This window comes from Nanorana parkeri, unplaced genomic scaffold, assembly GCF_000935625.1.
Source record: "Nanorana parkeri isolate BGI_ZX_2015 unplaced genomic scaffold, ASM93562v1 scaffold997, whole genome shotgun sequence".
NCBI lineage: Eukaryota > Metazoa > Chordata > Amphibia > Anura > Dicroglossidae > Nanorana > Nanorana parkeri.
The window spans coordinates 643,171-656,324 of NW_017307265.1; the positions used below are offsets into that span (position 1 = coordinate 643,171).

The 13,154-nt window shown below is 41.0% G+C and overlaps 1 protein-coding gene across 1 annotated transcript in view; it reads left to right on the plus strand.

The window, feature by feature from the left end:
- PHF2 (PHD finger protein 2) overlaps positions 1-13,154 on the plus strand; it is a gene marked incomplete at its 3' end in the record, with an annotated part of 203,084 nt that overhangs the window by 187,624 nt on the left and 2,306 nt on the right. The window contains exons 9-12 of the mRNA XM_018567017.1: positions 671-777; positions 5,298-5,389; positions 5,748-5,837; positions 11,259-11,666. Of these exons, the coding sequence (XP_018422519.1) occupies positions 671-777; positions 5,298-5,389; positions 5,748-5,837; positions 11,259-11,666 (697 nt within the window). The remainder of the gene's footprint in view (positions 1-670; positions 778-5,297; positions 5,390-5,747; positions 5,838-11,258; positions 11,667-13,154) is intronic.

The following is a 13,154-nucleotide window of genomic DNA, read 5'->3' on the forward strand; positions in this document are numbered from 1 at the left end:
ATTAAAGCAAATGTGTTACTGTACCCTGCATAGTCAAAGAGCAGGTTCACAATGAAGAACACCTGCCACTACTGAATGTATGAGCTGCCAATGTTAGTCTGACTCTAAAATTTCTAGCTGCTTGACTCTATGTAGCTTTTATATTTCTAAGTAATAGACCTGGAATAGGTATGCATAAAATTGCACAAGTTAGAATTCTTTATCTTTCTGACTTATCTGCATCAACATGAATGCCAGACAACCTGCATTTTCCAAAGGAGATGTCAGCGATGGCATTTAGAATGCTTTTAACTTCTGTATGTACTGATTTAGCCTTCTTGAGTCTAAGGAAACATTGGAGTGCTGCCATGAACTCTATGAACACTGTTGCAATGTATTATGTTCATATATGTATGTTGCTAACATTTATTTGATTTGTTTGTTACAGTGTATTAGTAACATTACGTTGGTATCACTCAGTTTACTATAGTATGGTATGGTACTGTATGTCTGATATTCTCAACCTGTGCCACAAAAACAAAAAAGAGATTTGGATTGGGTGCTGCCGCACTTTAAAACAGATTTGTTTATATCATATAATTACAATAGGGGATATCAGTAACATGTTGAGTATTGCCATCTTGCCACTGAATTGTATTCATTATCCGTGTCTTAATCATTGAATCTACAGAGCATATGAAGTTGAAAAAAGATTGAAGATCGTCAGTCTCACCCAGTTCCCAAATTATGAGACAGCTTGTTGGTATGTGGGAAGACACCTTCTTGAGAAGTTCAAAGGTACTTAAAATTTTACACCTACGGGTGCCTTTAGGGTCCCCTGAGCTTTATTCCAGCACCTGAAACCCCTAGCCTTAGCTTTTTTTTGTGCCAGTATCATTCCAGTGTTCCGTGTATGCTGTTTGGTCAGTGATTTTTTTTTTTTTAATGGGGATTCAAAGTGACACCAAACTCCAGACAGTTTTTCTTTTTGCTTTGTTTTGGATAGGTTAGGGAAGGGTTAGAACCTGTGTAGTTTTGATTGCTGTCTGTGTCGCCACAGGGATTTAACTTCCTGTGCCAGTGATACTGTCTTTAGCACAGTAGGGAAAAATTAAAACCTCTGTGCGGTTGCCTTTGTCTTCCTGTCTCAGTGGCCCCTGTTCTCCTTATTTCTTGCCTTGAAATCATAGCGACAACAAGCAAGGAGAAGCCGTTACCAGTAAAGTCACAGGCACCCATAAACAAAAACGTAAATAAATTCTAACATTTCAAAACTAAAATAATAAAAAAACATTCTGGAGTTTATGTTTTAATTGAAGTGATTTGATTGGTGTTGGCAATCCAGCAGCAGCAAGAAGGTTAAGCTCACCCGTGGCGTCTGTCAAAATTGGAAGTGATATCACATCCTGCTCCACTCGGATGCTTCCATACTTGTCTTTGTGAGGTTATCTAGCCTGTCAGCAGGGTTCCAAGTTGAAGCTGCAGATGAAATCTGCATAATGCATGCATTCAGGTTTTGAGACTTGCAGGAAACAGAAAAGATTTTAAGAGAAAGCAAATTATCTGGTGTGTGTGTGTGTGTGTGTGTGTGTGTGTGTGTGTGTGTGTGTATATAATGTTCAGAATTTCAATAACCCTGTATGTTTTGTCAACTGAGCAACTCATCCAAGTGTTTTTTCTACATGAAAAGGGTGTTTCAATGTCAATAAACAACATAGTCATTAAATGCCTTCTAAGCAGTTACATTGCACAGAAATGTTAATAGAAAAACACTGGATAGAGTACCCTGTGCACACATAATATAAAACTAGACACTTCAGAAAAAGCATGTAATGAGGTATATGAAGTGGGAAAGATGACTTCATTCTAAAAATGCTGAATATACCCCGAATTTTTATTTTTTTAAAACATTTTGTTAACTGCACTGTAGTAACATTAGCAGGAATGGCCCAGCATTGTCATTAGAGGGCAGGGAGAGAGTTCCCAGCTCTGTCTAAGCTCTGACTTGAGCTTCTAAAGGGCTGTCTTTCTTAGATCCTTGTTGCTGAATTTGGCGGTGGGAAAGCAAAGGAAAGGGGAATATAAGCGGCTGGGGAACAAGGCATTAGACATGCTCTGAATGACTGCTTGGGGCCATAAATGGTGGAGTTTTGCATTAGGAATGAATCGGACCGTGGAGCACATGCGCAGTACAAACCCACCATTTTTGAAGTAAAGACTGTGCCATGCAAAGTGGGGCTGTGCAGTGAAAATCACTGGACCAGGGCTGGAGGTATTTTACCTAGGGGGAAGCTTTCAGCGGGGGTGGGGGGAATGTATTATTGGAAAACTGTACAAAGGTACACTTGTTTTTTAAAGCAAATCTGTTGCTTTACTCTGCATGGGCAAAGCACCGGTTTTCTTTAGACCAACTTCATCGGCCGAAGATTGCAACACATGAACTCTGTTCTGTACTCCATATAGTATTGTGACATTCTAAATTGATTATAATATGAATGAAAAAATATGCTAAATCTATGGGGCTGATTCATAACATGTTTGCACAGCTATGCGAATAATGTTCACAGCCCTTTACTGCCACTAGATGGAGCCGAGGATCAAATTCTTATGCTCCTCGGCTCCATCTAGTGGCAGTAATGAGCTGTGCACATAATTGGCATAGATGTACGCTGTGAAAACATGTTATCAATCAGCCCCTATGTGTGCCAATAGCCCATGCTCAGCTAGTATAAAATTGTATTTGTTTGTTTTTTTCTTTTTTATGGCCTGTATGTAAAGTGGTATCTAAGAAACAATGTGTGGGTTTTTTTTTAATAACAAAGCAATTGTGCAAGTAGGTCATAAGCAAAAAGCTTCTTTTTTTTTTTTTAAATAAAGACAAGAGTTGCCATAAACATTATTTTTCAAAGCAGCAGCATGAGGCCTCTGTTTTTTTTACAATATAAAAAATAAAGCAACAAAAAAGGAAGAATGGAACAGCTATAAGTAAAAGCTTTTAAAATTTCACATTAACAAAAACTGACAGAAAAAAAAAATCCATCAAGTTATCCATACAGTGTATACTTCAGTCACAAAACAACTGCTAGACACATGTTTTCTGAAAGGAAATCCTTGTTTGCGAAATGCATTTGATTTATTTTTCAGGACATCAGGTGGCATAAATATATTGATTACCTTTTGTATGCCATGTACTTAATTCCTTGTACACATGGGGCTTTGTCTGCACAGAGGGTTCTGATTTTGGGATCATTTTAGCAAAAAGTGAATAATATATATACAACTCAAACTTTAATAGTTTGGAAGTGCAGGCTGGTTTATCTGTAAAGAATACACCTTCTATACGCTTCAGCCTGAGCTCTGTTCTTTGTAAAGTGATGATTTTCTTTTAGTTTTGGATAGAGTAAGGGGGTAAAGCTTTTTTTTTTTTGCTATGTGTGTCCCATGTGGTCTGATAGCCACAACAAGAAGTGAGAGGAAATCCTTCCAAAGTGGTAGTTACCAGGGTCACCAGAACTACTGTCCCAAGTTGCTTCTGTTCTGGTGATGACCCAGACTTTGGGATTTCTTTCAGTTTTACTTTTAAGAGGTGTGGGGCAGGGGGGATGCATCACCTAGCTCCGACCTTACTGCACGTCCATGGCCGGATTTACTCAATGCGCCCCCCTCCCCGCCAAACCCCTTCCCCCCCCATGGAGAATAGCAGACCTGCAGGCCGAGATCACTTGTACAAAACAAGCGGCAGCTTCCCAGCTGTACATTTAACTCTGCTTGTCCAAAGCAAGTCTAAATGTAGTAAACAACTACCCGCCCGGCGCCCGGAACTGAATGTCGCAGGTGTCGGGAGATAGGAATCCCACACCCCTGCTGCCCTTGTACTCCCTGCTGCCCAGAGGCTGGGCCTTGGTTGGCCTTGTGACAAATCCAGCCCTGTTAACGTCCCTGGCTTATGCAAAGCATATCTCAAGTGCAACAACTCATAACATGCAGTCTGAAATAGAAACATTAAACAATGAATTCCCATTGGTTACTGTGGGGTAGTGCAATTTGCTCTATGTGTCACTGAGTAAAGCTGCTGTCACACGAGCTGGCAACACATCGGCAGCAGCAAAATCACTCATGAGAGCCTGCCACTTACCTCTATGGGATTGCTCACTTGCTGGCCCCAAATGCTCCCTAATCTCCCTTGCTAGCCAGCATCTCATTGGTCTGGCTAGCAAGGGAGCGAGTCCGTTAAAACAAATACGCAGTTTGTTAGCAAACATAATGCTGGCAAGTAGTCAGCAGAGACATGATCCTTCGTGTGACTAAGTGTGCCCTAAGCCTGCTTGTGAGAGCCCAGGTACACATGCATTAAGTTATAAGGTCCAACTCAGTTATGCTTTCCTCCATTCACACTGTTGAGTGTGGATGGAAGAATCTATCCAATTTCTTTTGTCCAACCTGCAGTCTGAAATAAAGGAATCTATTAGTGTTTGGTCAGCTTTATGGATTTCTTCTCACTTCCTGTCATGTTTCTTTAGCAGGACATGAAGGAAAGGTCCCCCAGTGGGACACAAACAGCAAAAAAGAAAAATAACAGGGGATGTACCCATTCCTTGTAGAATATTTATGGTCTTTTCTTTCAATTACTGTCTGTCATTAAGGCTGATATCTAAAGTTGGGATTGAATTGTGGTTACAAATCAGAATAAAAATACTCTTTATTTTAAAATAAACTTTAATAGTTAGTCCTCATTCACACGACTAACAGCCGGCCCGTACAGATCCGTGCTGCCTGCACGGCCGTATCGGGTCGCTCCCGGGAAGGACAGGTGCTGCGTGTGATTGCACGCAGCAGCCTGTTCTTCTCTATGGGAGTATGCCGCCGTACGCTCACCCTAACTGCGCGTCCGTGAGGGTGTCCATACTCGTACGCAGACAGGATGGATCCTGTCTGTGTCCGAGCACAAATCACACGCAGCACCTGTCCTTCCCGGGAGCGGCCCAATAGGGCTGTGCACGCAGCGCGGATCTGTATGGGCTGGCTGTTAGTTGTTTTAATGAGGCCTTAATGGTCCACTTGAACTATTAACAAAAATGTATCTCATTTGTGTATCACTCAGCTGTAGAGCCTCAAATCCTCTCTGAATTCAGAGATGGTGGCTACTTTTGTTCCCCATGGTCCCTGTGTGTGTTGTAAAGTAGACACCACTTACAGCTCGCTCCCGTGATGGACTACAATCTCATGTTTAGTTTTCTAATTTGTATTGTATCTTTATAAAATGGACTTCCCTGCATGACTGACATTTTTGCATTAACAATGAGTATTTTTTACTTTAGCATTACATAAGGCGGGGAAGCAGCCAGTACCACATCTTGTCGTAGGGGCCAAAATACTGAATGGAGCCTTTAGATCATGGACTAAAAAACATGTAAGGATTGAAGTTAATGTTATTTTCAAGCACTGTGTTATCCCATATGTACGTTTGAATATTATTACAATTGCAGGAAAGACTTTGCTCAAACACAATGTACCTGCATTAATTTTTCAGAACCATGAAATAGTATTGATGGCTGGGTGCTGTAGTTTACTGCACTATGCTTGTTTCTTGTCTAGTGTACATCATAGGAAGCTATTTCATCCACACGCTTAGCGATCAATTGCTAGTGATTTTTTAGCACAATGTAGTTGTAGAAGATCCCCTTCATATCTCTAGCTTGAATGATTTTGTTTGCCTGTGATCTTAAGCTGTGTTTTTTTTTTTTTTTAAACGTTAAATGTATTGCCAGGCTCTCCTAGAACATGAAGATGAACTTCCTGAACATTTCAAGCCATCACAGCTCATCAAGGACCTCGCCAAAGAAATACGGTTAACTGAGGTCGGCTTTTTGTTTCTGTTCCTGTACTTTGCACATACTAGATAATGTAACGGGTTCTTTTTATATATGGAGCAAAAGGTACAGTATGTAATTCCCCATGCTTCTCTACCACTCCAATCCACTGCTGGCCTGCCCGATATTCCAGTGTAAATTGTTAGTTGCTGAGGGAATTTTAAGTGACACTTAACTCAGGAGTTAAATCCTAAAAATGCATTCAAGTACCTTAAAGAGGAACTTTACTCATATCTTCAAAATAACAACAAACACACCTTTAGAAATGTAGTAGTATACGAACAGACCGCACGATCCAGAGAATTCTAATACTGCAGACTTTATTGAAATTCTTGGCAAATCCAGTATAACAGTGAATAAAAGTGTATAACGCAACAAATGCCAGCACTGCACACCCCCAACCAGCTACAAATCTATGAATAAGCCTACGGGTGAAACATGTGAGAGGTTGTAGCTGGTCGGGGGTGTGCAGTGCTGGCATTTGTTGCTTTATCCACTTTTATTCACTGTTATACTGGATTTGCTGTGAATTTCAATAAAGTCTGCAGTATTGGAATTCTCTGGATAGTGCGGTCTGTTCGTATACTACTACATTCCAAGGTTGAGACGCACCTTTTGGACCAGCACCTGGGAGTCCTGATCGTGGCTAAGTAATTGGAGCGGTGAGATTTCCTTTGGCTCTGCACCTTTAGAAATGTTTAGTAATGACAATCTACAAACACATACTTCTAGATAATTGCAGGCTTTGTATTCTTTGCATACCTTATTTCTCTTTTCCTCCCCAGTCTTCTGGCACTCGCCATGTTTACTAAGGGCAGGTTACTAGCTCTCCTATTACTTTCTGGAACTCTGGCACATGTAGCTAGGACATGTGACCATGCACATTATCTCAGGGGAGGAAAATGCCTTTCTCTGAGATCTCATGAGATTACAGATAAGATTTCCCAGCAATGATCTGCTTATGTAACCTTCCCAAGATGCAACACTTGGGCACATTACATAATTTGTGCCTGAACTGGAACAGGAAATAGATGAACTCTATTTGTAAGTAAATTAAAGTAAATGAAAAACATGTTTATCTAACTAATGAATGTAAGATGATTTTACATCAGCGTGATTTTTAGTGAAAGGAGGTAATGGTCCGCTTTAACTTTTAACAAAAATGTATCTTATTTGTGTATCACTCAGCTGTAGATCCTCAAATCATCTTTGAACTTGTGCTGACACTGTTCTTCCTTCTGGAGGGTGGCTACGTTTGTTCCCCATGGTCCCTGTGTGTGTTGTAAGGTAGACACCACTTACAGCTCGCTCCTGTGATGGACTACAATCTTATGTTTAGTTTACTAATGTGTATTGAGATTGTAGTCCATTATAGGCGTAAGCTTGGAGCGGTGACTACTTTACAATACACACAGGACCATGGGGAACAAAAGTAGCCACCCTCCAGAAGGAAGGACAGTGTCAGCACCAATTCAAAGATGATTTGAGGATCTACAGCCGAATAATACACAAATACGTTACATTTTTGTTGATAGTTAAGGTACCTGAATGCATTTTTAATGTTTAACTCCTGAGTTAAGTGGCACTTTAAAACTTACATAGGGGTTGTATCCATTTCCCTCACCCAACATGAAAATTCTCAGACCTGGGGATTAGCTACTTAGGAACCAAGTGCTGCATTGTGGGGAGATAGGAAGAGTGTCTATCCATACGTTGAGGTTCTGGGTATTTCCACTGCGGATCAAACATAGCAGCAGGGGTGAAAGCAGTACAAGTGCCTTATGTTCCATGCTGTAACATGAGCCATTGTTTTGCCCAGTTTAGAGCCGTTTATATTTTGGTAAAAATGGTTGTAATCATAGATAGTTTTCAATTTTATGGTTATTCTAAGTCTGGGTGTGTGTTAGACAAGTTCCATGACAACCTAAGAAACAAAAGCGCAGCCGGGGTTGGTTTAGGTTGTGTAAATATTTCATTTAACCCCTTTATGACCGAGGCCTTTTTTTTTTCTTTTTCATTTTTTTGTTTACATGTTGTAATCCACATTTTTAGGCCTGAAAATTACTTAAAACCCCCAAACATTTTATATGTTCTGAAAGCCAAGACCCTATAGAATACAATGGTGGCAGTTTCACATTTTTATGTTGCACGATATTAGCGCAACTCCTTTTTAAACCCCAAGCCCCTCCACTGCCGCAATGGAATGTCCCTTGGCGTACTCACATCCAATACACTGTATTGGACGTGATGATTCACAGCACTTTAGACTGCTAGTACAAAGGGGGAGCAATGCTGCAGAGACCAGCCTAGCAGCCAGCTGGGTCCGATATTCGGGTGAGTATATCTTTGTTATTTTAGCTCCCTATACAAAACAAGAACTTAACCCTTGCAGTGTGGGGGTAGCCCCACTGCAGGTGTTGAGATTTCATATAAAGTTCTTCTTTAAGTATGGACACATGTACCGTATTTTTCGTTTCCATAAGACGCACTTTTTGTTTCCCCAAAAGGAGGGGGAAAATGTGCCTGCGTCTTATGGAGCGAATCCCGACGCCCGAGACATGCAGTTTCGGCCACCGGGTGAGTAGTTTTTTGTACATTTAGCCCTGCTTAAGCAGAGCTAAATGTACAGTAGTAGCCACTGCTCGTTTAATACAAGTGATCTGATTAGATCACTTGTATTAAAACCGAGCAGCGGCGGCGACGATCGAGATCACCATAGATCAGACGTAGAACGGACGTTCTTCGTCTGCTCTGTGCGATCACTGAGACCGTGGCGCTGTAATCACAGCGCCACCTGTCTCAGCGGTCACTAACTGCAGCTTCTGTCACAGCTTCTGTCACAGAAGCTGTGACAGAAGCTACGGTCTGTCGAGTGCTCCATAAGGCGCGCCGGACCTCCCTGCGTCCTATGGTCCGGTGCATCTTATGGAACGCAAAATACGGTACATTAATATTCTGCTAGGTCTAGTATCTCACTGCTCTATACCATATGAAAATGTCAACACAGTCTAGGGAAAGAAGAATGGGTCTCTTAGTTAAGAGCATATCTAGGCATACCAGATGGAAATGAGCTACGTTTTCTGAAGAAATTATTATTTTAACTTGCATTGTGTTAAAACCAATACAATCCACACAATGATTTAAATACGCAGCAGAGATGTGTACATGTATATTGTTTTAACTGGGAAAGGATTTGTAAATCTGTAAATCCCATCTTTTGATCTACACTCATTTTCCACACTTTACAGACAGACAGGTGACTCGTTCCTAATTAAGCAAGTCATCTTCCTGTGTCACATTTCTTGCCTCCATCTTTCTTATTGGACAGTCAATCAGAATCATCCAGTGATCAGGGCGCTGATCCTGCTAGAAGTAAAGCAGACCCAGGAAACAGTAATAATAAAGCAGAAAGTTTTATAGTGATCTTACTGATTAGCAAGGGTGTTACATAGAATGACAAGAAGAAGCTCTGTAGAGAATAACAAATTCTTTGTCAGTTAAAACAGTAAACATACATATTTCAACTGTCTATGTAGATGTGTGTCTGAAGTTCCACTTTATTTTAGACATACTTTCTGTAAAGCAATGGACCATAGTCCTCATTGGTAAAAGGGCAGCTTCAGTCCAAATGATCAAGTGCAAATCAGTGGAATAGCTGAGGTGAAAGAAGCGTGTCCTTGTCCAAGTGACTTCCAGGATCCTTAGCCTGTGCCTTTATAAAGGTTCTAAGATAATGGACCCAAAACCTAATGGAAGAATTATGAAGCATCAAAACGCCATTCCTGACAGTCACTCTGGAAGTTGATGAGTTGACTGATACTTTTGCATTTTTCTAACCTTTATAAGTTTTAAAATGAGTGAATGATATATTGCAGCATCAGATCTCCATGTATTCATTTAATCACGATATTGTCACTTTTTCAAAATGGCAGCAGTTTTGGGTCACGCATGACCCTTAGTAAAGCCACACAATTCAGTATAAACAAACATATGATACTCATACAATTATATACTATCACCGCCGCATATGACTTGATTTAATTCTTTTAACCCTCTCTTTTATTAGATGATTCTCACATCAGTCTTTTCATTGCATTGACTCAACAACTCTTCACCTTCCTTTGTTAAAGCGGTTTCACCTGTAAAGTTAAAGACGGACAGATTAACCCATTCCTCCACTTATAAAATAAATCTAAATCTTCACTTAGATGCATTGGATGAATGGTATTGAAATCTTTAACCTTTCACTTCTTTAATAATAACCTCTACCATAAAGAAGTATATGTGAAGCCTGCATTCAAAATGAAGCCCACATTCAAAATCTAATCTTATTCACCTTAGAAAAGAGGCAATTGAGAGGGGATCTTATTGCAGTCTTCAAAATCATCAATGGGGATCACACTTTTAGACACAAACTGTTTAATCCGAAAACTGTATTGAGAACCCGGGGACATAACAAGAGGTTAGAAGAGAGAGGGTTCAATCTTAGAATTCTTAGGGGGTATTTCACTGTGAGAGTAGTGAAAATTTGGAGTTCCCTCCCACAGGCGGTGGTATCTGCTGATAACATTAATAAATTCAAGAAACTTCTGGATGAGTTTCTTCTTTCGCAGAATCTAATTTGATGGTGTCTCAACAGTCAGTCAAAAATTCCACCAGTCAGCATTACCGGACTATAGCCTTGCAATTTATGTTAAAATTTTATGGGGACAGATAGAGCTTTATTTTGGAGGTATATTATCACCACTGGTGGTGGTTGGGGGGGCGGGGGTGTTATTATTTTTTACCCATATTTTTAGTAAAACATAAAAGTCGGGGTCACGTCGGGTAAATAGACACCAAACATGTCAAGCCTTAAAATTGCGTGCGCCCGCAAAGTCGTGAAAAACGCCCATAGGCAATGATTAAAATGCGGCTATATGTAACATGTGCGGCACAATAGGCGTAATCGTCGTTTTCGCGTGTAGGCGCACCCGACGCATATATGCGTGTGTATGTGGGGGGCGGGGACTTAAAAATGTTTTTTTCTTTTTTCATTTTTTTATGCTTCTTTACTTTTTTTATGATTCTTTAATTTTTGTATTGAGAGACGCTCGATCGCTTGAATGTAAAGCTCCCGGCCGGCCGTGTAATTATGGTCGGCTGGGAAGCTGCTCGTTAGGCTCCACTGTCCTCTCGTCGCAGACGAGTGGATTTTTCAAGCCCTGTATATATATAAAATTTGTTTTACAAACATGACATTTAACACATGTCAAAGGGTTTCAAGATTCCCATATTCTGTCTCTCATTGAAGCCTCTGGCAGAGCCCTTTGGAGGGAGTAGGAGGAGGAGTGACTTCCCTGCTCCATTATCTAACATAATTAAACTACATTTTAACATGATCTTTTTTTTGTTTGTTTTTAAACCTAGAATGCATCAAAAGTTACCAAGACAGACATTAGTGCCAACACCATCCCAGAAGGCAACAATGTTGTGGAGAAAATCGAGAAAGAAGAACCTCCCTCGCCGGTGCCCGAAAGTCCACCGCCTATAGAAAAAATTACGAAAAAAAAGACTAATAAGAGTGAAAAACTGTCAAAGCCCCCAAAACCGCCTAAACCCCCTAAAGAGGCAAAACCTCCTAAAAGTGCCAAACTACCCAAAACTCCAAAACCACCCAAACCTCCCAAACCTTCTAAAAATAAGGAGGGAGGTAAAAAGAAGGCAAAGAAGGTGAAAGACTCACCAATATCACAACCAACCACTCCAGACCTCGATGTTCTTGAGGCCCACACTAAGGATGCTTTGATTAAAGTTGACACACCAAAGAAGGGAACGGTAAGTACATATCATTTCATTATTAGATAGAGGTTTTAGTATATTTGAAGCTGCCATTGCGGACTTTCTTCTAAAAATGCTAGTTGCCTGGCTTCATTATACCTGCACAAACCCATAACAAGCATGCAGAAATTGAAAGTCAAAAAAGTCAGAATTCTTTATAACTACATGTTCTGGGTCAGGGGCTTTGAAAGTATTGAAATCAAAGCAGCAATTACAGCCTATAGAGTGATCTAGATTGCTCTGATGAAGGAAGCCCTGTAAATGCCTGAAAGGTGGTGGAGACTTTATGGACAATATTATTAAACTCTACATGGATTTCAACATTTGTGTGGTTCTCTTTTCCTGCATATGTAAGATGATGTTTCAAGAGCTCTTAGAGACTTTGGTGTACCAGAGAGCGACCTGCGAATTATCCTGAGAAACCAGACCAAGATGCCAAACCTTAATGGATTCTACATGGACTTCCTCATTAGGAAGTCATCACAGTTGCCTGAGCAAGGAGAATATCAATGGTTCTGAAACATTGCTGTTGCTTTATGTGACTAATAAAAGGCTCCTCATCTTGGTTTGTTGAGGACACCATTTTTGATTTATTGGACTACAATGCAAAGCTGCCATCCGTTGCTTTGTAACTGCAGCACCCTCTTGCATGGCAAGGTTTTTGGCTATCTAGAGCGTGTCTGATTATGATTACCTTGAAACAGTTGATGCAGGTCACTAGATTCCCATTTACTTCAATGGTACAGTGTGAACTGCAGTTCTGAGGCTGCATTTGACCTGTTTATATTGCATTTCTCTGGATGCAGCGTATCCTATTGGAGATGCATCTACATTGCAGACAAAGCAGGTCAAATGCTGCTTTTGCATTTGAATGCAAAATGCAAAAACAGCATTTGAGCTGCACTATGTTAGACAGTAAAAGCCTGTTTGACAGCTACGCTCATCTCCACAAATCCACAAACTAATAAACAAATGCCAATTTTCAGGGCTCGAAAAATCCACTCGTCTGTGACGAGCAGACAGTGGAGCCCGACGAGCTGCTTCCCGGCCGGCCGTTGTAATTACACGGCCGGCCGGGAGCTTAACACAGTCAAGCGATCGAGCGTCTCTATAGACGCTCGATCACTTGTATCAGCATCTGTCACTGCCGTGTTCGGTCCCCAGATCCGCTGTGCCCGATGCGGCCGGGACCGGCACGGCTCTGTGACAGGAGATCAAAGAGAGTTCAGTATACGAACTCCCTTTGATCTCGGTAGCAGCATTTGCCCTGTGATGTCACAGGAAACATGTGACCAGGAAGCAGGAAATAGTGGGCGGAGCTGCTATACAGTGAGAAGGAGGCTGCAAGCAGATCACACGTTTTTTCCCCAGTAAGTCTCCCTCTGTCCATCTTCTTTTACATTATATCCTCTCTGTGTATTTTTCTCTGTATACCCTCTCTCTCCCCCACCCTGTATATCCTCTCTCCCTCCCTGTATACCCCCT